The sequence below is a fragment of the Neovison vison genome, chromosome 8 (genome assembly GCF_020171115.1).
Source record: "Neovison vison isolate M4711 chromosome 8, ASM_NN_V1, whole genome shotgun sequence".
Classification (NCBI taxonomy): Eukaryota; Metazoa; Chordata; class Mammalia; order Carnivora; family Mustelidae; genus Neogale; species Neogale vison.
In genome coordinates this window covers 16,113,022-16,135,953 of record NC_058098.1, presented here as the reverse complement: position 1 = coordinate 16,135,953, position 22,932 = coordinate 16,113,022, and the positions used below count along the sequence as shown (strand labels likewise).

At 45.9% G+C, this 22,932-nt stretch overlaps 1 protein-coding gene across 1 annotated transcript; it reads right to left on the bottom strand.

Annotated features, from left to right (window-relative positions):
• Positions 1-923: 923 nt before the first annotated feature.
• Positions 924-1,388, bottom strand: GTSF1L (gametocyte specific factor 1 like). The gene is made up of 2 exons (XM_044262312.1): positions 1,112-1,388; positions 924-1,036 (listed from the first exon to the last, which is right to left on the bottom strand). Exons 1-2 carry the CDS (start codon positions 1,386-1,388, stop codon positions 924-926), a joined length of 390 nt encoding a protein of 129 aa, XP_044118247.1.
• Between the last annotated feature and the right edge of the window lie 21,544 nt (positions 1,389-22,932).

The following is a 22,932-nucleotide window of genomic DNA, read 5'->3' as shown; positions in this document are numbered from 1 at the left end:
TGTAGGCTTTGTGGGAAGACACCTGGTCTAGTGTGTCCCCGAGAGAAATTTTATAGAAATACAAGCACATACGTATACACGTTCTCTCTCACAATTCTGCAAAAATTTTAGCATAATACACAGAGTATTCCAGACTTGGCTTTTCTCATTTAAACCAGGGGGTGGCAAACTATGCTCCTCATAGGCCACTTCAGGCCTGTTACCAGTTTCTATAAATGGTTCTACTGGAAGCTACATTCATGTGTCTGCATGACATGTCTATGGCTGTCTATGGCTGCTTCCATGCCACCAAAGCAGAGCTGAAGAGTTGTGACAGAGAACATTTGGCTTGTGAAGCCTAAAATGTTTACTCTCTGGCCTTTTAGAGAAAAAATTTGCTGGTGTCTGAGTTAAACACTGTGTTTTAGCCCTCCCAAGCTAGTCCAGAAAGAGCCTCCTTACCCTTTCTCATGGCAGCATACTACGTCTTTGTATGGCTGGACCATCATTCATTTAATCAGACCCTCCCCTAAGGGATATTTAGACCATTTCTGACTCTTTGACCCTTACTGCTACAAATAACATGGCAGTGGGTAACCTGGTACTTACCTCATTTTCCCCCAGTGCGACCGTATTCACAGGATGAATTCCTAGAAGTGGCATAGTTCATGGAAGCAGAGCGCACTGGTGATTTTTGCAGCTAATGCCAAACCGCCCCCCACAGAGGTTTGCCAGCTTACATTCTTGTGGTATTATGAAAGTGCCTGTTTGCCCGTCTTTGCCAGCAGAATGTACTGCCAGCCTTTAAATCTCTACCAATTGCTACATGGAAAAAAAAAAATAAAGGTAGCCCACATGGTTCACTTTGCATGCTTTTATTTGGGTGAGTTGCATCTTCTTTTAGGCACTTAAGAGGCGAGCGGCTCCTTTCTGCTGCTGGTGGTTTACTCTCCTGGTCTGAGGGTCTTCTGGGGGGTGGTCAGGGACGGGGGGTGGGCTTCTCTCTCTGACTCTCTTGTATCGCTTTCACAGACAAGCTTTTGGGGAACAAAAGTCTTAAGGACAAACATGGGATGGCAATTAGTGCCATCGACATTCCAGACATCAGAACTGGGGAGCCAGGGGGGCCCTGGAAGGGCATTTCCATTCTGCTCTGAACTTGGAAGGCTAGCTTTCAAGGGGTGCAAGCCGTCCTCCTCCTCCACTGTGCTTCTGTTGACGCAGGCCGCCTCGTGTTCCTCCAGCTTCTTGATGGGGACCACGTGGCAGGCATTGTATTTGCAGCTGGCCATCTTTTTGGCCTTCTTGGGGTTCTTCCTCCTGCACGAAGCCAGGTGGTACTGAAATCTGCTGAGTGGGACTCGGTGGTGAGGGTTGTAAGGGCAGATTTCTAAGGCTTCGGGTTCCATGAGAAATTGTTCTTGACCAGACGAGCTCACTGACCAGAGTCCAAACAAAATGCCCTTCGTGGAAAAACGCTTTGATAAGGAGGATGGAGCTGTCCTCTGCCCAGAACTGGCCCTTAGAGCTCTGTCAGCCACATTCTTAACAACTCATGCTTCGTGTGCTCTGTGACCACGAGTGGTGGGTTAGGACAAGGACAGGAACTGTCGGGGGCAGCTGCACAGAGACTGGGTTAAAAATGGCAGGTGAGACAGAAGAACCTTATAAAGCAAGAGCCAGAAAACCACAGCTGCCCCACAGGAAGGTAAAGAAGGTACAAGCCTGCTGCCCTTGAGTCTAAGAGCTATGCTGTGTGATGTCAAGGAGCAGTCATGAAAGGTCACAATGGGCAGCTGGAGTCATCAGCAAAAGGCTACTTGTCCGTTGCTTTCAAGGGGCAGGGTGGCTTTGGGAAAAGCGGCCATTCAAAATTGTGGCATGTCTGTTGTCATTTAACTGTTTCTAAACTTATATGTTTAATATAATTCTCTATGTATTGGGGGTTGAATCTACTATATTATTTTGTGCTTCCTAATCAATGCTTTGGTTTTATTTTTTCTCTTTTCCTCCCTGATTTTAAATAATTTTTAAAAATCCCTTTCCCCCATGATTTTGTAAGTTCTACATTCTCTAATCATTTAGTGATTACAAATTAAGACATTCATAAATAACTTATCAAGGTTTAGAGTTCATAATAGTTTCATCCTTTTTCCAAATAATACAGGATTTTTTCTACATTTTCTTCCCTCTTAACTTATTATTATTTTAAGCCTAATTTTATTTATTTTTATTTTTTAAAAAGAGTTTACGTATTTATTTGAGAGAGAGCAAGTGAGAGAGAGGGAGCACAAGCTGGGGGGGGGCAGAGGGAGAGGGAGAGCATGCCCCCTATTAGGCAGGGAGCCCAATGTGGGACTTGATGTGGGGCTCTATCCCAGGACCCTGGGATCATGACTTGAACTGAAGGCAGACACTTAACCCGCTCAACCACTCAGATGCCCCATAAGCCTAATTTTTAAGAAGCTCCTAAGACTACATTGCTGTTATCATTTGACATGGTCCAAGTTTGTGGACAACTGTCCTCATGTTGACTCCTCTCTGCTACATGTGTTTTAAGACCTGCCATGTGGGATCACTATGTTTTCATTAGAAATTTACTTTTTAGAATGTTTTCACGATGAACCCTTTCAGTTTTAGCTGAAAATGTGTTTATCTCATCCTCATTCTTGAAGGATGACTTAATGGAGTACACTTGTGCTTTTTCCTTTCTTCCCACTGAAGCAGAGTTCAGTTTCTTCCAGTTCCCGCTGTGGTTGAGAATTCAGAATTCCATCATCACCTAACTTCTTTTGAAGGTAATCTGTTTCTTTTCATATGTCTGTTTTATTTTATTTTATTTTATTTTAAGATTTTGCTTATTTATTTGACAGACAGAGATCACAAGTAGGCAGAGAGGCAGGCAGAGAGAGAGGAGAAGCAGGCTCCCTGCTGAGCAGAAAGCCTGATGCGGGGCTCTATCCCAGGACTCTGGGATCATGACTGTTAGGGTCCGTGATCAAAGGAACGAGACTGATACAAAGCGAAGGTCAAGCAAAACTTTATTTCGCGCCAAGCATCAGGAATCAAACAACCGGTCAGAGCTACCTCTTATGAAAAGGCGGTGACGATGAACCCAACAAGGTCACTTCCAAGAAGGCCACTCTGGACGAGGCCGCTCTAGATGACGCTGCTGCTCCGCAGATGAGGCCGCTCCATGATTGGAGCCGTTCCCAAGAAGAGGCCACTCCCAAGACAAGGCCACTGCTCAATGAAGTTGCTCCCCGGACTAGGCCGCTCCCAAGAAGAGGCTGTTCTGGACAAGACCATTTCCTGGATGAGGCCACTCCCAATGACGAAGAAGCAACAATGACAAGGAGGACAACCCAGATGACACAGACTCTGCTCCCCACGATGCTACTCTGACCAGGCTTCCACCCGGAGGAAGCCACCACTGCGGACAAGGCCACTTGTGGTTCGGGGTGGCGAGGCATTTTGCAGCGAGGCTGCTGGTGTCTAGGGGCTGTTGGCATCTCAGGGCTGCTTACGCCTCCAGACCGCTGGCATCTAGGGGCTGCAGGTGTCAGGACCGACTGCTGGCCTCTAGGGTCTGTAGGCATCAGGACCGCAGGCGTCGAGGGACCGCTGACAACTGGACCGCAGATGTCTCAGGACCGCAGGCGTCGAGGGACCGCTGACAACTGGACTGCTGGGCCGCCGCCTGCAGCTTCCAGCCTCCGGCGGCGGCGCTCGGGGACGCCGCCGGAGGCTGGAGGCTGCAGGCGGCGGCGTTCGGGGCCGCCGCCGGAGGCTGCAGGCGGCGGCGCTCGGGGCCCGCGGGAGGCTGGAGACTGCAAACATGGTTGTAGCTCTTACAAGAGCTGTTACAGCTCTTCTATTCACCGTTGACTCCCCTGCTCTCCGCCGACTTCCACCGCTCTCTGCACCGCTTCACTGCTCTCCGCCGACTTCACCGCTCTCCGCAGACTTCACTGCTCTCCGCCGACTCCACCCCTCCTGCAGCAGCCCCCCCCCCCCCCCCCCCCCGCAGCCTGGCAGAGTAACCTTTATGGGGGTGGTTAAGCCCCGCCCCTACACAGGTGGCCAATTGAATTCCAATTTTCCCAGTGGATATACATACTGCTTACTGATTGGATGACTCCACTCAGTCTGCCCCACCCTTACAATGACCTGAGCCAAAGGTAGAGGCTCTAACCTACTGAGTCACTCAGGTGCCCCAGTATGTCTGTTTTAAAGAGCTTTTCTTTATCTTTGGTTTTTCTGTAGTTTCATTATGATGTTGACATGCGGGTCTCTTTATTTATTCTTTGTTTTACTTTTAGGCCTCTGGAATCTGTGGATTAGTGTCTTTCATTCGTTTTGGATAATGTTCAGTCATCTCTTCAAATATTGCTTCTACCTTATTCTCATACTTCCACTGAAATGATACATGTCACTTCCACCGACATCTCATGGTCTAAAGCAAGTCTCTGGGCCACACCTAAGGTGCAGGGTCAAAGAGGCATAATCCTATTGCGTAGTCACAAAGAGGAGAATAGGAACTTTGTCCAGAGTCCAAAAAGGGGTACCTGGCTGGCTCAGTTGGTGGAATGTGCGACTCTTGATATTGGGGTTTAAGTCCCACATTGGGTGTACAGTTTACTCAAAATCTTAAAAAAAAGAGAAGGTCCTAAGAATGTCCTTTCTCTCCTTGTCACCAGTGTTTGTTTTCCTTTTCTCCACACATACAGAACATACTCCCCTCTCCACCAAAGAGAGAAAACCCAAAGTCCTAGCTTAGACTGGGGAGATAAACAACTTGGTCAGTGCTCACTGGGGGCTTCTTGACTTCTGTCAGGAGCCTACTACTCTAGGATGGTGGGCCTTCTAATGTCTCCAACCAACGTGTTGCTGTGGGGAATGAGGGACTCATAGAGTCATGCTCCCTCTATCCCCTATTCCCCATCCCTCCCAGGGATAAATCCTGATATACTTTGCTGGGAAAGTGTCCTTGGTAAATTGTAACTTCCATACAATTTATGGGATGGAGTGCCTATTTTCTTCAAGCTGCAACCCAGTATTGGATGAGGTATGACATTGGCCCTGCTAGGAGTTAACAGGTGATTTGGCATCTGCTTTTCCTTAACCCCAAAGCCTGGCACAGTGTGTGTGGGCGATGCTGACAGTGCTTTTTCAGTTCCTAGTCCCATAGCTTTTTTCATGCTCATGACCAGGGCCGACCCAGGCACCGAGTAATTCAGGCATGTGTAAGTGTGCAAATGGAGATGATAAAAGCACTTCACCAGTCATTGAAATCCACATAATAAGGAACAGGGCTTTAGCTCTTATAGCTTCTTTGTGGCCAACCGCCCATTAGTGTGGCAGGCCAATATTTAGTCCATTATGGAGAGAGGGAAGGCCGGGCTTCTAATGCTTCTAATGGATGTCTTGAATGGTCCTCAAGCCTGCAGCCTTCTCCCAGCTCCTGCTCTTGAGCCTGGGACCTGACAGGTCGCTCACTATGGCAACTTAGGAGTGAGGGATGCAGAAACACCTATCTAACTGGCACTTTCCAGGCCTGTCTGCACTTACCTGACCAGTAAAGCAAGTAAGGTCAGAGTCTGCTCCTTCCCCTCCCACACTTAGCATCTTGAGACATGCAGCTGACAGATGGTAATGCAGGCTTGGAGGAGGTCTCAGAACATGCGTCAACAATGTTTCTAAAAATGAACAATTGTATATCTTGGCCAGCTAAGTCAGTTGTCATTAGGGAGTGGGATAGAGCCATTAAAAGATTAGAGTCACAGACTTGTTAGAGAGATACCTGACATCAAGACTGGCTTCTCTCAGGGCTGGCATCCCTTCTGGAACATCCCTGGAGGGTGGTGATGTGATGACAGGGAGCTCTCTTCCCCCTACAGAGTTCTGCTATAGATTTCTTACACTGAGCCAAGTTGACCTGCTCCTCATACTCCTTAGCAGTCATTGTGACCTCTGTATCCTCTGATCTGGCACCGTCCTCCAAGACGGGGGATATCCCACATAGGCCAAACTCATGTCATGTGTATTGGCACTGGGGTGGGCGGGCCACTCTATTTCTGGCTCCCAGTGTCTCTCTTCACGTCCAGCAGACAGGTGTGGATAGCCTGGGTAAACGCCCTGAACACTTGAGCTCAGAGCCGGGCTTCCCCCACGCCACCCTCTGTGGGCTGCTCCTTACTCAAGGCTGCCCGGGTCTCAGCCCACTGGGCTCCTTCTAGCTTCTTTGAGTTGAAGACTTGATTTTGAAAAAGTGAAGTTTTGGTTATGTCTGTCGGTATTATGTGCCACGGCTGCGCTGGATTTGTAGCATGAGTTGGAACGCATCTTTTTCTGCTTTCTGGGTAGTTAAACAGCGTAGGAACATTCTTGGAAAGTTTGAAAGAACTTGTCTGCTAAACTCTGACTCACCTTTTTGGGACATAGTTCTCTGTCCATGTTCAATTTGGTTCCATGGTTTTCTACTTCTATTGGCAATTGTCATTTTTCTAGAAAATCATGCTGTTATGGGCAGAATTGTGTCCCCACACCGCCTCTAAATTCATATGTGGAAGCCCTAACTTCAATGGGTTGATATTTGGAGGGGCCTTTAGGGAAGTTAAGTGAAATCACAGGGTGGGGCCCTCATCCAATAGGACTGGTGTCCTTATAATAAGAGAATGAGGCCCCAGAGATATCTCTCCACAGGGGCACAGAGGAGAGGCCATGTGAGGACACAGCGAGAAAAGGACCATCGGCAAGCCAGGAAGAGAGGTCCACCAGAAACCAATCCTGCCAGCACTTCCAGCCTCTAGAATGGTGAGAAAATGAACTTTTGTAGTTTAAGCCACCTAGTCTTTGGTATTTTGTTACATAGCCCAAGCAGACAAATACGCATGCATTCCCCATTGAACATTCTAGATAAACTAGCATACTGTGTGTAATTAGTATTCTCTTATAATTTGAAAACTCCTCTCTGGTTAAGTTTCCTTTACTTTTCTAATTTTTATCTAATTTTTTTTTTTGTATTCTCTCTCTCATGCAGTTCCTGCTCCCTCCCTTTGTTGGGCTTTTACAAGTGTAGATACCTCAGATCTTTACAAGGAGCTGAGTCTTGCATTGAGCAGTTCTACTGATTTTTATGTTGTCTAGTTCATTAACTTTTACCTTAACTTTTTTTTCCAAGATTTTATTTATTTATTTGACAGGGAGATCACAAGTAGGCAGAGAAGCAGGCAGAGAGAGAGAGGAAGAACGGGCTCCCTGCTGAGCAGAGAGCCCGATGTGGGGCTCGATCCCAGGACCCTGAGATCATGACCTGAGCCGAAGGCAGAGACTTAACCAACTGAGCCACCCAGGCTTAACTTTTAATGCTCTCTCTGAGTTTATCTTGTTGTTTTTTTTCTAGCTTCTTGAGTTGGATGCTTCATTTACTTTCAGTTTTCCTTGTTTTACAACAAAAACATCTAGAGCTGCAGGCAGTGTCTGGTTACATTCCACGAGTTTTGCTATGCGGAGATCCAGTTGTCGTTACATTTGAATGGCCTATCATCGCAGTTTTGTTCCCTACCTTGGCTTATTTAGGAATAAGTTTTCAAGTGATTTAATTTCTTTCATTAATCCTTTTTGTTTAATTTCTGCTTTTGTTGCATTGTGGTCAGATAATGTGACCAAAGAGGATTGCTTATTAGGATCTCTGAGGTTTTCCTTGTGGCCTAGAATGTCATCGGTTTCAGTCACTTCCTTGCAGATGTTTGAATTAAACATCTTCTCTGTTTGTATTTATTAGATGAAGCTGGAGCATGAGTCCTTCACATCACTCAGGGAACTGTCATATTGTGTCCCGGTCGTGGGGAGTCGCAGTGTCTGTCAGCATGATCCAGGAAGTCCTTGGGGAAACTGCTTGCGTACCTTCACTTACCTCAGTGTTACCAAGCCTCAGTTTCTCTTAGCACCTCTTACCATCTGGAAAAGCCAGTTTTCCATAGAACACATTTCAGAGAATTCTGTTTTTAAGGTTTACTCTTATTCTTGAGGGACAGTTATTTATGAAAGGTCATAGTACTCATTCCTTCCTCAGGCCCCTCCCTTCGGACCTCTGAGCTCATCATGAGTCCCGAGTTGCTTCTCTCTTCATTTTTAGAGAAAGAGACCTTGCGGCGCGGGGGAGTGTCTGTGTGCCTCTGTAGGATGCCGTCCCAGTCTCAGCACAGCCAATCCTTTTGGACTGTTTGCTGTCCTTTTGCAAACAGTCCTTTGCTGTGTTGCTTGTCCTTACCTTGGAGGCCCCATTGTCTGAAGAACCGAGTGGAGGGGTGAGGCTACATGGCAGTGACTTCACTGTTGTGCTTACCGTTTCTCAGTTTGCCTTGGTGGCCTAAGTTAGCAGGGCCCCCCTTGTGCATCTACCCACAGGAACAACCCATATCTCATGCTAACGCCAGAGCTGGGGGTATGAAGTGGGGCTGTAGCCTGCAGTGCCATGAGCTAGCCCTCCTGTGCTTCAGAGGTAACATCAGTACTGAGCATTGGTCCCCTACAGCTTCCCTGTAACATTAGCTTCCATACTCCTTACTGCTTTGAACGTGTCCATTTCATGGAGTCTTGCTGGGGATGTGGCTCTGTCTTCACTTGGCTTCTCCCAGAAGCAGAGCCTGAGGCAAGGATTCAGATGCAAGTGGTTTCTTCAGGAAGTGCATGTAAGCCTATAGAGAGTAGGGAAGTGAGATACACGGCTCTGTGCAGGGACGAATATTTAAAAAGAGTGAGACAAACCCTGTAATGGTATATCTTCTATGCTTTCTAAAGCTGTCAGTGTATATATTTTTCCATAATAAGAAAAATCAAGAATTATATTTAGAAAAATATATATGGAAACCAGTAAAGATTTACAAAGGTTAAAGTGCATGTGGTTAATCTAGCTACCTCAGTTAATCTAGCTACCTCAGTGGTCATCTGGAGGCCTTTGGGGAAATAATAGGGAAAAAGGCACACAGCTCAGAATGGCCCCACCCAGGGGTCAGGGAACTGGAGCATGTTTATACCAACTTCCAAGAGACTCATCTTGGAGGACTATTTCAGGGGGTTTGTGAGTTCCTTGGTACTTCTAATCTGCTAACGTGGGCAGTTACGGAGCCGTGGACAAATGTGACTGGAGGTTAGCCAGAACTCACTGGAAGTTCCCAAGGATATAGGTGGGGCATTGACTGCTTCTGCCCCAGAGTCCTATTAGCTTACTCACCGATCTATTTCTTCTTATTTGGAACTCATGGGAAGTCCAACAAATGTTTAACAACCAGTTCTTAACAACAACAACAACAACAGAAACTCCCTGATTTGTAGCATCTGCCAATTTCCATGGTATCAACACTCCCACTGTGGCCAATTTCAAGCTACCAATAGTTTCCCAAGGAGCTGGCAAAATCCAGCTCTCCCCCAGCACACCCCCTATCAGTCCTTTGCCGCTTGGCCTGTCCTTGTATTATGTCTCACTTGAAGGTTTCTAGCATGTGGTCTGGGTTTCTCCAAGGTTTATACACTAATACAGATTTTTCTGTGTTTTTCTTTTGACCATTTCAGCTGGCATCTGGCAAAAAGCAGTTAAGTGTATACCACTGTCAGTCATCTGGAAATCCTTTCACTTTTAACCTTTATGTGGCATTTCACTGCATGTGGGCTTTTCGTAAACAGCATTTATGTGAGTACGGGGAGGGAAAGCTGCTGCCCTTTGCTTGCACTGACATCTCCCCAGGAGGAGGTCCTGACTGCATTGGCCAGATTGCCGATTGAGAAATCCACTCGACATGTCTTCCACATCCCCTATCGTGTGGCAGGCTGCAGGTTGTGTGCCATCTTCCCCTTCTTTGGCTCTTATTTTCTCACTTACCTGTTATGGTGTGCTGGGTTGTGAAATAAAATACAGGATGCCCAGTTAAACTTGAATTTCAGATAAACAATGATACTTTATTAGTGCAAGTATAATTTAAATATTGCATGGGACATATTTATGCTAAAAAAATTACTTGGTGTTTATCTGAAATTCACATTTAAATGGACAATCTTGCATTTTTAAAAAAGATTTATTTGTTTGACAGACATAAATCACAAGTAGACAGAGAGGCAGGCAGAGAGAAAGAGGGGGAAGCAGGCTTCCTGCTGAGCAGGGAGCCCAACGTGGGGCTCGATCCCAGGACCTTGAGATCCTGAGATCATGACCTGAGCCGAAGGCAGAGGCCCAACCCACTGAGCCACCCAGGCGCTCCGACAATCTTGCATTTTTTTGCTTGCTGTATCTGGTGGCCTAGATACTGGTGACTTTGTTCTGGATTTGGGTTTTCATGGAGCCTCTGATTAAGGCTCAAGCCCAGTCACAGTAATGTGGAAACTTGTTTTCCATTTCCTTTAGTATTTGGAGCATCTGTCCCTTGGGCACTTCCTAAGGAAGGGAAGATGGTGGGGCGGGATTTGATGTTTCTGGGTCCTCTAGCACACTACCATGAAATACCAGGAAAGTCTCATTTTTTGGTTAAAGATTTGGATTTTGGTTTTGGATTCATCCTGAGTCTTGAAATTAATCTGTGCACCTTTATTGTGACACCTGTTATGTTTGGTCTTCCTTTTTTTTGAGAGAGAGTGTGTGAGAGGGATATGCGGAGGGGTGGAAAGGAGAAGGAGAGGTGTTTTTTTTTAAGATTTTATTTATTTGACAGAGGTCACAAGTAGGCACAGAGGCAGGCAGAGAGAGAGGGGAGGAAGCAGGCTCCCTGCCGAGCCGAGAGCCTGATGCGGGACTCGATCCCAGGACCCTGAGATCATAATCTGAGCTGAAGATAGAGGCTTAATCCCCTGAGCCACCCAGGTGCCCCAGAAGGAGAGTTTCTTTTTTTTTTTAAAGATTTTATTTATTTATTTGCCAGAGAGAGAGGGAGAGAGAGCGAGCGAACACAGGCAGACAAAGAGGCAGGCAGAGGCAGAGGGAGAAGCAGGCTCCCTGCCAAGCAAGGAGCCCGATGTGGGACTCGATCCCAGGACCCTGGGATCATGATCTGAGCCGAAGGCAGCTGCTTAACCAACTGAGCCACCCAGGCGTCCCAGAAGGAGAGTTTCTTAAGCAGGCTCCACAGCCAGCAGGCGTGGAGGGCTTGATCCCTGAGCCACCCAGGTGCCCCCTTTAATTTTTTCTTTAAATATATGTATGTAAGATAAGTTAATTAAAAAGAACAACTCCTGTGGCACCTGGGCGGCTCGGTTGGTTAAGCATCCCACTCCTGATTTTGGCTCAGGTCATGATCATAGGATCAAGCTCCACATGGGGCTCCGACTGGGTGGGGAGCCTGCTTAAGATTCTCTCTCTCTCCCTCTTCCTCTGCCCCTCCCCACCTACAGCACCCCCTTCCTTGCTTGCTCGCTCGCTCTCTCTCGCAAAAAAAATTATAAAGAAAAAAGTAAAAGTAATGAGGTATATGAGTTGTGCAAAATGCTGAAGAGATGTTACCCAAAGAACTGACGTTTGGGAAACACCATGTTCCATTTATGAAGAGAAAAATTAGTCCCCGAGAGGTCTTTGAGTGTCAAGGACTGGCCGCAGGTGCTGGACAGGCCTGGGAGGGAGAAGCAGGTCCAGGGGCACACCCGTGGCCAGCTTCCTCTGGGAAGCCCAGCGGCTGCAGCGCCGCCACAACCGCCAGAGGGCAGCACGGCTCCAGCTTCAGGGCAGCTTCTCCAGCAGTCTGGTGGCCTTGGGGATGGAGGTGTTCCCTCCTCCGAATCGCGGGATCTTCTGGATTCACTTTAGTCTAGGGCCCCTCAGATGGAGGTCTGGGACACACTCTCTTCAAAGTTACTATCAGATTTGCTATCAGATATGGAGGCCCTTCTGGACCCATTGAATCAGTACCTCTGAAGCTCCAGGTGTGTGGGATGGGGAATGTCAGGGTTCAGACAGCAAGGTTAGGAGGCCTGGAGAGTTTTGCGAGCTTCTGTTCCAGGGAAGTGGGCCGAGTCTTCCAGGGTCAGAGTTTGAGGGTGGTGTATGTGTGTGGCGTGTCACAGTGGGGAGCACAAGATTATCACAGAGAGTAAGTAGGATGGAGGGTAGAAGGGCTTGGGCATTTAGAAGGGCTTGCAGTTTAGCCTCATCTCTTACCTGGGTGGGTGACAAGGTTTTGGATTTTGCTTTGTTTTGTTTTAGGGTTTTGTTTAGCATTTCTCAACAATCCATTGTTCAACATCCGTCCAATATAGTATCTAAACTCCTATTCTGTGTGCTTTCCAGGTGTGGGGATACAGAGGTCGGTAGACAAGACAGACACTATCCTCCCCATTCTGGAGTTCATGATTTTGTGGGGGAGTGAGAAAATGGCAAATAATCCCACAAATATGAAATTACAAATTGTAATTGCTGCTTTGAGCGAAGAGGGGTGTAGGGTGTTACATGAATAAAGAACTAACTGTAGAAATACTTAGGAGGGCGCAAGGGATTCTTCCCTTAGGAAATTATGTTTGAATTGAAATCTGAGGGGTGAGTAGGAGTAACAAAGTGAAGAGTCAGGGGGAAGGGTGTCTCAGGTGGGAGGAGACTGCATGTGCAGAGGGCCTGAGGTGAGAACCACTGCCTTTGAGGAATTTCAAGAACTTGGCATGGCTGGCGTGCAAGAAGAAGAGGGGAGGGTGGCTGGACGTGGGGTTTGGGCAGTAGATGGGGACCAGTACCCTCAGGTTCTCAGATTTCCCATCTTCAAAATGAGGCAGTAAAGTTTACCTTGCAAAGATGATTAAGAGTAATGATGAGTACAAAACATCGAGTCTAGTGCCCAGTACACAAATGGTGTGAGATGTGAATGAGAGCAGGGAGAGGGTAGCTGGGTGGGGGCCCAGCCTGGTTGAAGAGCAAGCCGTGGGGAAGTACCGGGCAGGTGCAGGGACCAGAGCTGTCTCAGTTAACTGCAGAGACCCAACTGAGAAGCATATTTTAACCATGGTGAAAATTACCGTTGGCATTACTCTCGTTAAAAACAAAGTGAAATTGGAGAACATACTGTTGTCTTTAACTAAGCCAAGATGACTAATTATTAGACTCCTTTTCTAAAGGTTACCATATACAGACATGAGGAGCGGGAGAGAGGAGAGTTTGGAAACTGGATTCATTCTGAAACCTTGTAGATGGGACTCGTGTGAGGTTTCTGTGTGTAATGACTGTGAACATTCAGTTTAACTCAGCTGTCACCACAGGTGTGATACCAAACAAAATGTTTTGCAGGAGCTCTAAAAGCTTCTTGGGGCAGCTCAGGGCACTGCCTGGGGGGCTCTCTGCCAAATCATAAAGGGTAAGAAAGTGAAAGCTTGTATTGGGTCTGGAGGGACCCTGAGCCCTAGCTATGGTTTTGCCACTTGGTGACCATGTGGTCTTGGCTAACTTCCTCCTTTCTTTGGGGCTTAATGTTCCCATCTGGAAAAAGAAGGCCCAGACCAGATGTTCGTTAAGGGCCTTTCCGGTTTGCTGCTGTATAATATTTATTGATGGTGTCATCGTGGAACTTTGCCCTGAGACCTTGCTCTGCTTACTGTTAGATCCTTAAGGCCAAGACCAGTGGCCAGGCATCTATTATATTGGCTGAATTGAAGGATTTTTTTTTTTTTTAGATTTTATTTATTTATTGGACAGAGAGAGAGAGAGATCACAAGTAGGCAGAGAGGCAGGCAGAGAGAGAAGGGGAAGGAGGCTCCCCACTGAGCAGAGAGCCTGATGCAGGGCTTGATCCCAGAACCCTGAGATCACGACCTGAACCGAAGACCTTAACCTCACAACCTTGAGATCAAGAGTCCCATGCTCTACCAGCTGAGCCAGGCAGGCACCTCAAATGAAGGATTGCATGAAGGAGTGAATTGAGTTTTCATTTGATACGCATTTTTGCCCATGCCAGGAACCCTTGCTGACAGTTTCCTGAGTCACATATCATGGTTTCGTGGTAGATTCGACCTACAGTATAATTTGACATTCCTTTTCTTTTTTTAAATTTTATTTTTTTTATAAACATATAATGTATTATTAGTCCCAGGGGTACAGGTCTGTGAATCACCAGGTTTACATACTTCACAGCACTCACCATAGCACATACCCTCCCCAATGTCCATAACTCTACCACCCTCTCCCTCCCCCCCGCCCCCCAACACCCCTCAGTTTGTTTTGCGACATTAAGAGCCTCTTATGGTTTGTCTCCCTCCTGCTCCCATCTTGTTTCATTTAGTCTTTTCCTGCCCCCCAAACCCCCAACGTTGCATCTCCACTTCCTCCACGAGATCATATGATAGTTGTCTTTCTCCGATTGACTTATTTCACTCAGTATAATACCCTCTAGTTCCATCCATGTCGTTGCATGACATTCCTTTTCATTGTAGAGTCTATATCACTTTCTTGGGTACCTTCACTTCCTCTTCACTCTCATTACCAACATAAGCAGTTGGATTTATTTTCAGTGCTTTTTTTTTTCATCCCAAAGCAAAGTTTCATCACTTCTTGGGGGTGGTTGGGGACACAGAAGGACCAAGACAGAACAACAGGGCCCTGTTGAGATGCAGTGGGTGGTGGACTTGGCTCACTCATTGGCTACGAATGATACCTTAGCCAATACCTTCTCTATCTTCAGTACCTTCTGCACATAGTTCTGTGGTATGCATCATTTGAATTCATTCCTCAGTGAGGTAACAAGCGAGCTCATGTTCTGGTGTTTGAGGATGGCTTACAAATCGTTACTGTTGACTTCATGAATGCCTAGGAGTCTATTGGGTTTTTCAGTCTCTGCTTGAGAGACCTTGGTGTCTTCCAGACTTCTGTGTCTCATCTCATTCTAAGTTCTCTTTGTTTAGGCAGAGATCTAGAATCCCAACGACCAGGTTTCTCTCAAAGCCTTAGTCTTTCACTGGGAAGAGAGACATGTCACTAGATGTCAGACAGTGAGATGGCTGTGTCTGGTCCCTAGTGTTCTTGTGAGCTAGGCTTTTAGCCGTGTCACCTTTTGCCCTTGATATCTCTTCTTGTGTGTAGACAGTTGGAAACTATCACCTGCGGTCAGGACCGAAAACTGTTTTTTTATGTTTCACAGTCATGAGGGATTCCTCCCCCAGCTTCCTTCACCTGTGGTCTCCTCTGTTCTGGCTTCCAGCCTTGAGGACTTACTGTGTGGAGCATGGCCCTCCATGAGTCACAGGGATGAGCGAGACAGAGCTCTTGCCCCTCAAGAATGTGCAGTCCAGAAGGGAGGTGGGACAGATGTGGCCACATTTCCAGAGTAAAAGAGTGACATGCATGCCAGGAGAGAGAAGCAACAGAGCTGTGATTGTAGCTAGGGAGGGGTCAGGGAATGATGCGCATTTTTCATAAAAATGCATTCACATTAAAATGGAAAAAATAAGGAAAGAGATAATAAATAAAAGACCTTCCCCTTATGCGCTCAAAAACTACCATTCAGACTGTTTCTGTGTGGAGTTTCTAGATGGAGAGGCAGATAGAAATACTTTTCGTAAAATGGGAGACTTTTGAAAATAAAATCTTTAAATGTAATTTCATTTAACATTAACAGAAGGAAAGAAGTGAAACAAAAGGAATTTCTGAACCTCGAACAAGTATTTCATCACAAGTGGAATTGTTTCCTAAAAGATCCCACCAAGTTTAACAAGAGATGAGGAAAAATATGGTGGTTAGAGTCCTATGGTTTTAAAAATACATATATTTTATCATAAGCACAATTAGCAATGGTATTCTTCCCAGATAAAATACTTCCAATTAATCCAATGGCAGAATTTTTGAGCAAGCCACATAAAATTACCCATTAAATCAAAAGACATGGTCATAGTCTGTGAAAAGTCTGTGACTAACGTTTCCATTCGTTCCCTAATCCATTTTTCACAGAGCCCTGTAGAGCCAGTCCTGTCCTGTGAGCTTTGACAAATGCACACTCATGTAGTCAAGATGCAGAATGCGTCCCCCGCCCCTGCAAATTTCTGGGTCCCTTTGCGGTCAGCCCCTCTTTCCCCATCTGGACATTGGCAACCACTGATCTGTTTTCCGTGCCTACAGTTTCACCTTTTCCAGAAAATCACAAAATTCATACAGAAACTAGCCTTTTGACTTTTTTTTTCACCTGGCACAATGCATTTGAGATGAACCATGTTGGGGTGTTGCAGTAATTCCCTCCTTTTTATTGCGAAGTCCATTGGATAGATGTACCACAGTTTGCTCACCAGTTAAAGGACGTTTGGGTTGTTTCCAATTTGGGGCAACTTGAGTAAAGCTGAAAAACGGTTACATACTGGGTTTTCTGTGGACATAAACTTTCCTTTGTCTTGGGAAAATACCACTGGGGATGAGATTGTCAGGTTGTAAGGTAAGTGTTTGACTGGATAGGAAACTGTCAAACTGTCTTCCTAGGAGGCGGTACCATTTTGCATTCCTACCAGCAATGTGTGAGAGGTCCAGGTGCTCTGTGTCCTTTCCAGCAGTTGGCATTGCCAGGTTACAAAATCTGACCATTTTGATAGATAGGTAGCAGCATTTCATTGTGGTTTTAATTTGTATTTTCCTGAGAAGAACCACATGTTCTTGGAACCTTCTGATCTGTGGTCAGATGCATTATCCATTGTGCCACTGGCTCCAAACTGAGAATCATGTGACCTGTTAGTATGGATGGATGAGTGGACTCCTTGTAATAAAGAATAGGTCACTAACCTTCTGCTTCCTCCTACCTCATTCCTAATCTCCATTTTTTATATTGCTAAGTTTTAAAACATTTGTTATTTCTCTGAAATCACAGTCTGAACATTGGTGTGCTCGGCCCTTTGTCACAATGCCTCCCTCTCCCTCCCTGAGTTTTCTACTTTTTATTTATTTTTTCATTTGCTGGATTTTATTATCAAGTAGTTTTTTCAAGAAAGATTAATAGGCAGGGTACACTCTGAGTTAGCTAATGTTTGTGAATATCTGTTGCCTTTGTATTTGAACAGCATCTACGCAGGATAGAATGATCTTGGCTCACAGGATTGATTGATTTAAAATAAAATAAAATAAAATACTATTTATTTGAGAGAGGGGGAGAGTGAAAGCAGGGGGAGAGGGAAAGGGACAAGCAGACTCTGGGCTGAGGGCAGAGTCAGTTGTGGGACTCAATCCCATGACTCCATCTGAGATCATGACCCACGCTTAATCCACTGAGTCACCCAGGTGCCCCTTAGCTCACACGTTTTTTTTTTTTTAAATTTTTTTTTCAATTTATTTATTTTCAGAAAAACATTATTAATTATTTTTTCACCACACCCAGTGCTCCATGCAAGCCGTGCCCTCTATAATACCCACCACCTGGTACCCCAACCTCCCACTCCCCAGCCACTTCAAACCCCTCAGATTGTTTTTCAGAGTCCATAGTCTCTCATGGTTCACCTCCCCTTTCAATTTACCCAAATTCCCTACTCCTCTCTAACGCCCCTTGTCCTCCATGCTATTTGTTATGCTCTACAATAGCTCACACGTTTTAATAGAAAACACCATTTTCCCAAGATCTGACTTTGACTAGCACTGAGGAGAAGCTGAATCCAGACTGATGCTGCTTCTCCTTTGTAGATGATTAGATTTTTCTGCTAGAATGCTGAAAGATATATTACTCAAAGTTTATTTTCCTTTTTCTAAAAATAATTTCTATTTTAAGAAAGAATAGATGCGCATAGAATTAAAAAGTCAAATTGTACTTCCCAGGAAAATCAGCTCCTCTTGCCTTTCTTCATTCTCACCAACTTCTTCCAACCCTTGAAACTATTTCTTTTAGCTTTAGGTTTGTATTTCTAAATAACAGTTATATTCTGGAGGCCCTGAGACCCTGAGACCTTCCCTTGGGGAAAGGTGCTCACTGGATGATGGGCTCTACTTTGGGGTAAAAGGGCAGGAGTCAAGGTGCGTCACTAGGAGACCTCAAATGTTGATATCTTCAAGTCCTTTCTCTTGGGCTAGTTCTTCTGGGCTAGAGAAGTTGTTCGCTCTCCTGCCTCAGGGCACCAGCCTATTCTGGGTCTGAGTAGGGAAAGGGCTTCTGTCTCCCGCTGTTCAGTGTGCACACTTACACTTCACTCTGTTGTTGCCATTACAGCACCTCACACTCTCCATGAGCAGTGTCTGATGTTTATTTTTGAGCCTCTGGCTTCAACCTTCCCAAGGGAGTAAACTCCCCACTTCTTTCTGCTGGGTGGAGGCACCATCTCTTGGCTTTGCAGATCAGGGAAGGAAGCTGGTGTCCGAGATGCTCATCGTACAGACTCTTGATCACTCCCGTTTCAGCATCTCTTGTATGTCCGGCTTCAGTGGTGTTCTGCTTGATTCAGAGTTCTGGGGCTCAAGTTCCTTTTCTCTTTGCAGGTTCTCCATCCTGTAGACCCCACATATAGGTCTTAGTTTTTTTCTTTTCCTAGGTAGTTACTACTTACCTGTTCATGTGTTGTTTTTTTTTTTTTTAAAGATTTTATTTACTTATTTGACAGACAGAGATCACAAGTAGGCAGAGAGGCAGGCAGAGAGAAAGGGGAAACAGGCTCCACACTGAGCAGGGAGTGCGATGTGGGGCTTGATCCCAGGACCCTGAGATCATGACCTGAGCCGAAGGCAGAGGCTTAACCCACTGAGCCACCCAGGTGCCCCTACCTGTTCATGTTTTATCTTCCAAATATTAATGACATCTCCTCTGCTGTCATATCTTCTGTTATATTTGGTCTTGAGAATTTACGCCTTTAAAATATTTGTATTCCTTTTTTAAAGCTTTTATTTATTTGACAGAGAGAGAGAGACAGCAAGAGAGGGAACACAAGCAAGAGAAGTGGGAGAGGAAGAAGCAGGCTTCCTGCTGAGCAGGGAGACCGATGTGGGGCTTGATCCCAGGACCCCGGGATCGTGACCTGAGCTGAAGGCAGATGTTTAATAACTGAGCCACCCAGGTGTCCCTAAAATATTTGTATTTTTTTTTTTTTTAATTTACTTGACAGAGAGAGCGAGAGAGCACAAGCAGTAGGGATGGTGGGGAGAGAGAGGGAGAAGCAAACTCCCCGCCGAGTAGGGAGCCTGATGCAGGGCTCCATCCCAGGACCCTGGGATCATGACCTGAGCCGAAGGCAGGTGCCTAACCATCTGAGCCGCCCAGGCACCCCAAATATTTGTATTCTTATTATATAGTTTTGTAGCAGAGAACACTTGCATGAAATTTTCTTCTGGATTTGGGATTATGTTTTCTTCTACACTGGATTCTTTGCCTTCGGGTGATTCTTTTCCTTGGCATCTTGGTCGGTGTATGTTTGTATAGTTGCCATCTGTTTCTTACTTGTGCTCAGGCATTTCTATCTAGGTATTCCTTTTGCTGTTGTATAGTGTGACTTTTGGACTCATTTCTCAGCATTATCTGAGACAGGTTTGTGTACAGTCTTTGGAAAAAAAATACCTGGGGTTGTTCTCTCTCTCACTCAGGAGACTGTGTTATTACATTATGCTAAGGTACACCTCCCTAGGGAGAAGGATTGCTTTTATTTGGGAATGTGGGACAGTTAATACTCAACTTCCCCCTCCCCTGCCCCTGCAAAGCTGGGGGAGGGGCAGCAATAAGAGTCCCACCCGACATCCTGAAATGAATAAATGAAGGTGATAGGGAGAACCCCGTGGGGCAGCTGGTGGCTGAGTCAGGCAGGTGTTGGGAAAGGACGAGGTCCCCAAAGCCCATCCCTGGTCCCCTTAGTGGCCATCATGAGAGTGAGTTGGTAGGACAGGAGTGGGGTGGCCCAGTCTGGAAGTGCTGGCGTTGGATGAGCGACCCTGTGGCTGCTTCTTCAGTGCTTGCCAGGATCAGGATCATGCAGTGCAGAATCTGGCAGGCTCTGACCGGTGGCTGAAGAGTCCAACTCCAATCTGAGGTCAAGTCACCAGGGACCATTTATTGATTGTTTCTAGGGAGAAATGAGAAGGAATACATCAGTTGAATAAGATGATGTTCGTTTATTACATCCATGATGACTTTCAAGGCTTTGAAAAACACCCTCTTTTGTCTAATTAGTCATTGTGACCATGTCGCCATGGAAACCATTATGTGTGTACTCACAATAGACACGTGTGCATCCATTAAAGGGACACAGTTGCCAAATGTGAGCTAGGGGCTCAGGGTGGAGTGGCTTTTTACAGCACAGCCATCAGGGCTTCTGCGGAAAGTGTCAGGAAACAAGAAAATGGCTGTTCTTTCCAGGAAGGGAGACACTCTGGTGTCAGAGCCTGGATTTAGGGGAGTGTGAAACCAGGAAAACTTGAGTTCACGCTCACGGTGAAACCCCAAAGGAAGGGTTCTCCTTCTCTTCCTCCTCTTCCTCCTCCTCCTTCTTCTGCTTCTTCTAGCCCATGTCAAGGATTTTTTTTAACCTATTAATTTCTGAAGGAACCAGAAAGGTATTAAAAGCTGGGTTAGAAGAAAGTCCAGAGAGAAGACGTGAATATAGATAGTCAGGAAGGTGAAAGTGAGTTGGTTCATGGAGTTAAAATTGGCTTTTTCTAAAAGGGTTAAGGGTGGTGATAAAGTTTAGTTTCCTGTTAAAAAAGTATTGAGGGGGCGCCTCAGTGGCTCAGTGGGTTAAAGCCTCTGTCTTCAGCTCAGGTCATGATCCCAGTGTCCTGGGATCAAGCCCCGCATCGGGCTCTCTGCTCAGCAGGGAGCCTGCTTCCTCCTCTCTCTCTGCCCACCTCTCTGTCTACTTGTGATCTCTGTCAAATAAATAGATAAAATCTTAAAAAAAAAAAAAGTATTGAGAGTCAGCAAGTGCCCAGTGGAGTTAACAAGGACCCTGGTGGGGGGCGGGGTAGACAGGCTGGGATGAGGAGCTAGAGCAGGGCCACGCTCTCCAGGCCTGGGCATTCTGGAGGGCTGCACACAACGAGTAGGAGGCTGCCAGGGGATGAGGCTGGGTGGTGCCATCCTGCTTGGGTTAGTGTCCCCAGCATCCAGATATTCTTGTCTGTAAACTCATGCACTGGTATGTCCTTGTTCATAGCCACTATCTCTTGTCTTACACACAATTCTAGTAACCTTAATATTTCTGGCTTCCTGGTCATGGTGAATTAGAAATAACAGAAGAGCCATTGGTATGCCTGTTGTTGGCACCAGCAAGTGGGAAGAGCTGAGAGCTTCATGGGTCAGGGGCTGGAGAAGCATAAAAGCAGTCCCAAGAGGCTGGACATAGCATGCTGGACCATTCATTGTGGAAGCAAAAAGCTCTCCACTTGCCCCTGGCTAGCTCATTATTATATATATTTTTTAAAATATTTTATTTATTTATTTGACAGAGAGAAATCACAAGTAGATGGAGAGGCAAGCAGAGAGAGAGAGAGGGAAGCAGGCTCCCTGCTGAGCAGAGAGCCCGATGTGAGACTCGATCCCAGGACTCTGAGATCATGACCTGAGCCAAAGGCAGCGGCTTAACCCACTGAGCCACCCAGGCGCCCCTGGCTAGCTCACTATTGACTGTGCTATTCTTAGCAATAGACTTGAGTCCTCCAGGAAAGAGGTTCTTGACGACAGCAGGAGTTTGGGGCCATAAAGTTCTGGATTCAAGTCTCCACTCACTATTTGTGGGGTTCCAGACAAATCACTTATAATAAAGCCTTCATCTTAGAGTGATGAGCGGATCACCTGAGCTTACAGGGCACATGGTAAATGCTCGTTACACATCCGCTGCTATTAGCAGAGAAGTAAATGCAGGCCACAGCATGGGTGAATCGCAAAAACATTGTGATAAGGGAAGGAAGCCAGGCGCCGAAGGGGACCACTGCATGGTTCCAGCTACAGAAATCACAAAAACAGGCAAAACTAATCTGTGATATTAGAGGTCACAATAGTGGCTATGACGTGTAGAGCCTTTTTTGTAAAATAGAACAGATGCAGAAGTCCGCATAAAACAAACAGCTTAGTGGATTGTGATAAATCCACCTGAGAGGCTGCTGTGAAAGTCTTCCTCCTGCCAAATGTTTTGCTTCTCAGTTTAGGTGTTGGTTCCTCAGGGCTGTTCAGTTTATGAAGTCAGGGAGATGTGTGCCCTTTTCTGTAGGCATAGTACGCTCTCATAGAAAGCGTAAGGTATTAGCTCTAATTGTGATTTTGATTATTATTTGTTATTTATTTGAGAGAGAGAGAAAATGAGTGGGAGGGGCAGAAGGAGAGAGAGAATCCCAAGCAGACTCTGTGCTGTCTCATGACTGTGAGATCATGACCTGAGCCCAAATCAGGAGTCATTCACTCAACTGACTGTGCCACTCAGGCGCCCCTGGGATTATGATTATTAATGTTATTATTGTACTAACCTTGTTGAACCTCAAGTTCTTCATCTGTACAATGGGGATGATAATCCCTTCTTTGCAGAATTGTTATAAGATGTAGTATTTACAGCACATTCATTCATTGGTCCATTCAGAAAATATTTACTGAATGCCTGTGTGCCCGGACACTGTTCTCGGGCCTGGTGATAAGCAGTAAGCCAAACAGACAATAATCATGGGGCTTCCATGCTAGTGAGGGGGGAGACACATGCAAGGCATTCACTTGAAGGGGCTCATTATTCTACAATGCCCTCTGGTTTAGAAAATAAAATCTTAGAACATATCTCCATCCCACATGGTTAAGATTTTTGTTTGTTTGGTTTGGTTTTGATTTGGCTCCTTAAATAATTTGCTTCACTTGTTATGAAAGCTTGGCTTGAACCAAGTCAGACCAATGAAGGTGTATGTATGCTATACTAATTTCTGACTTTTCTAGAATTTCTGGGTGCAGTTGAATTGTGAATTAGACCAAACCATCCTTCATGAGCTACAGCGTTGGGGGCCGAGGGAGGCATACATAGCCCAGCAAAGAAATGCCTTCTCCCTCCTGCTTTGAGGAACTTAGATTTCTAGGCCCCGAA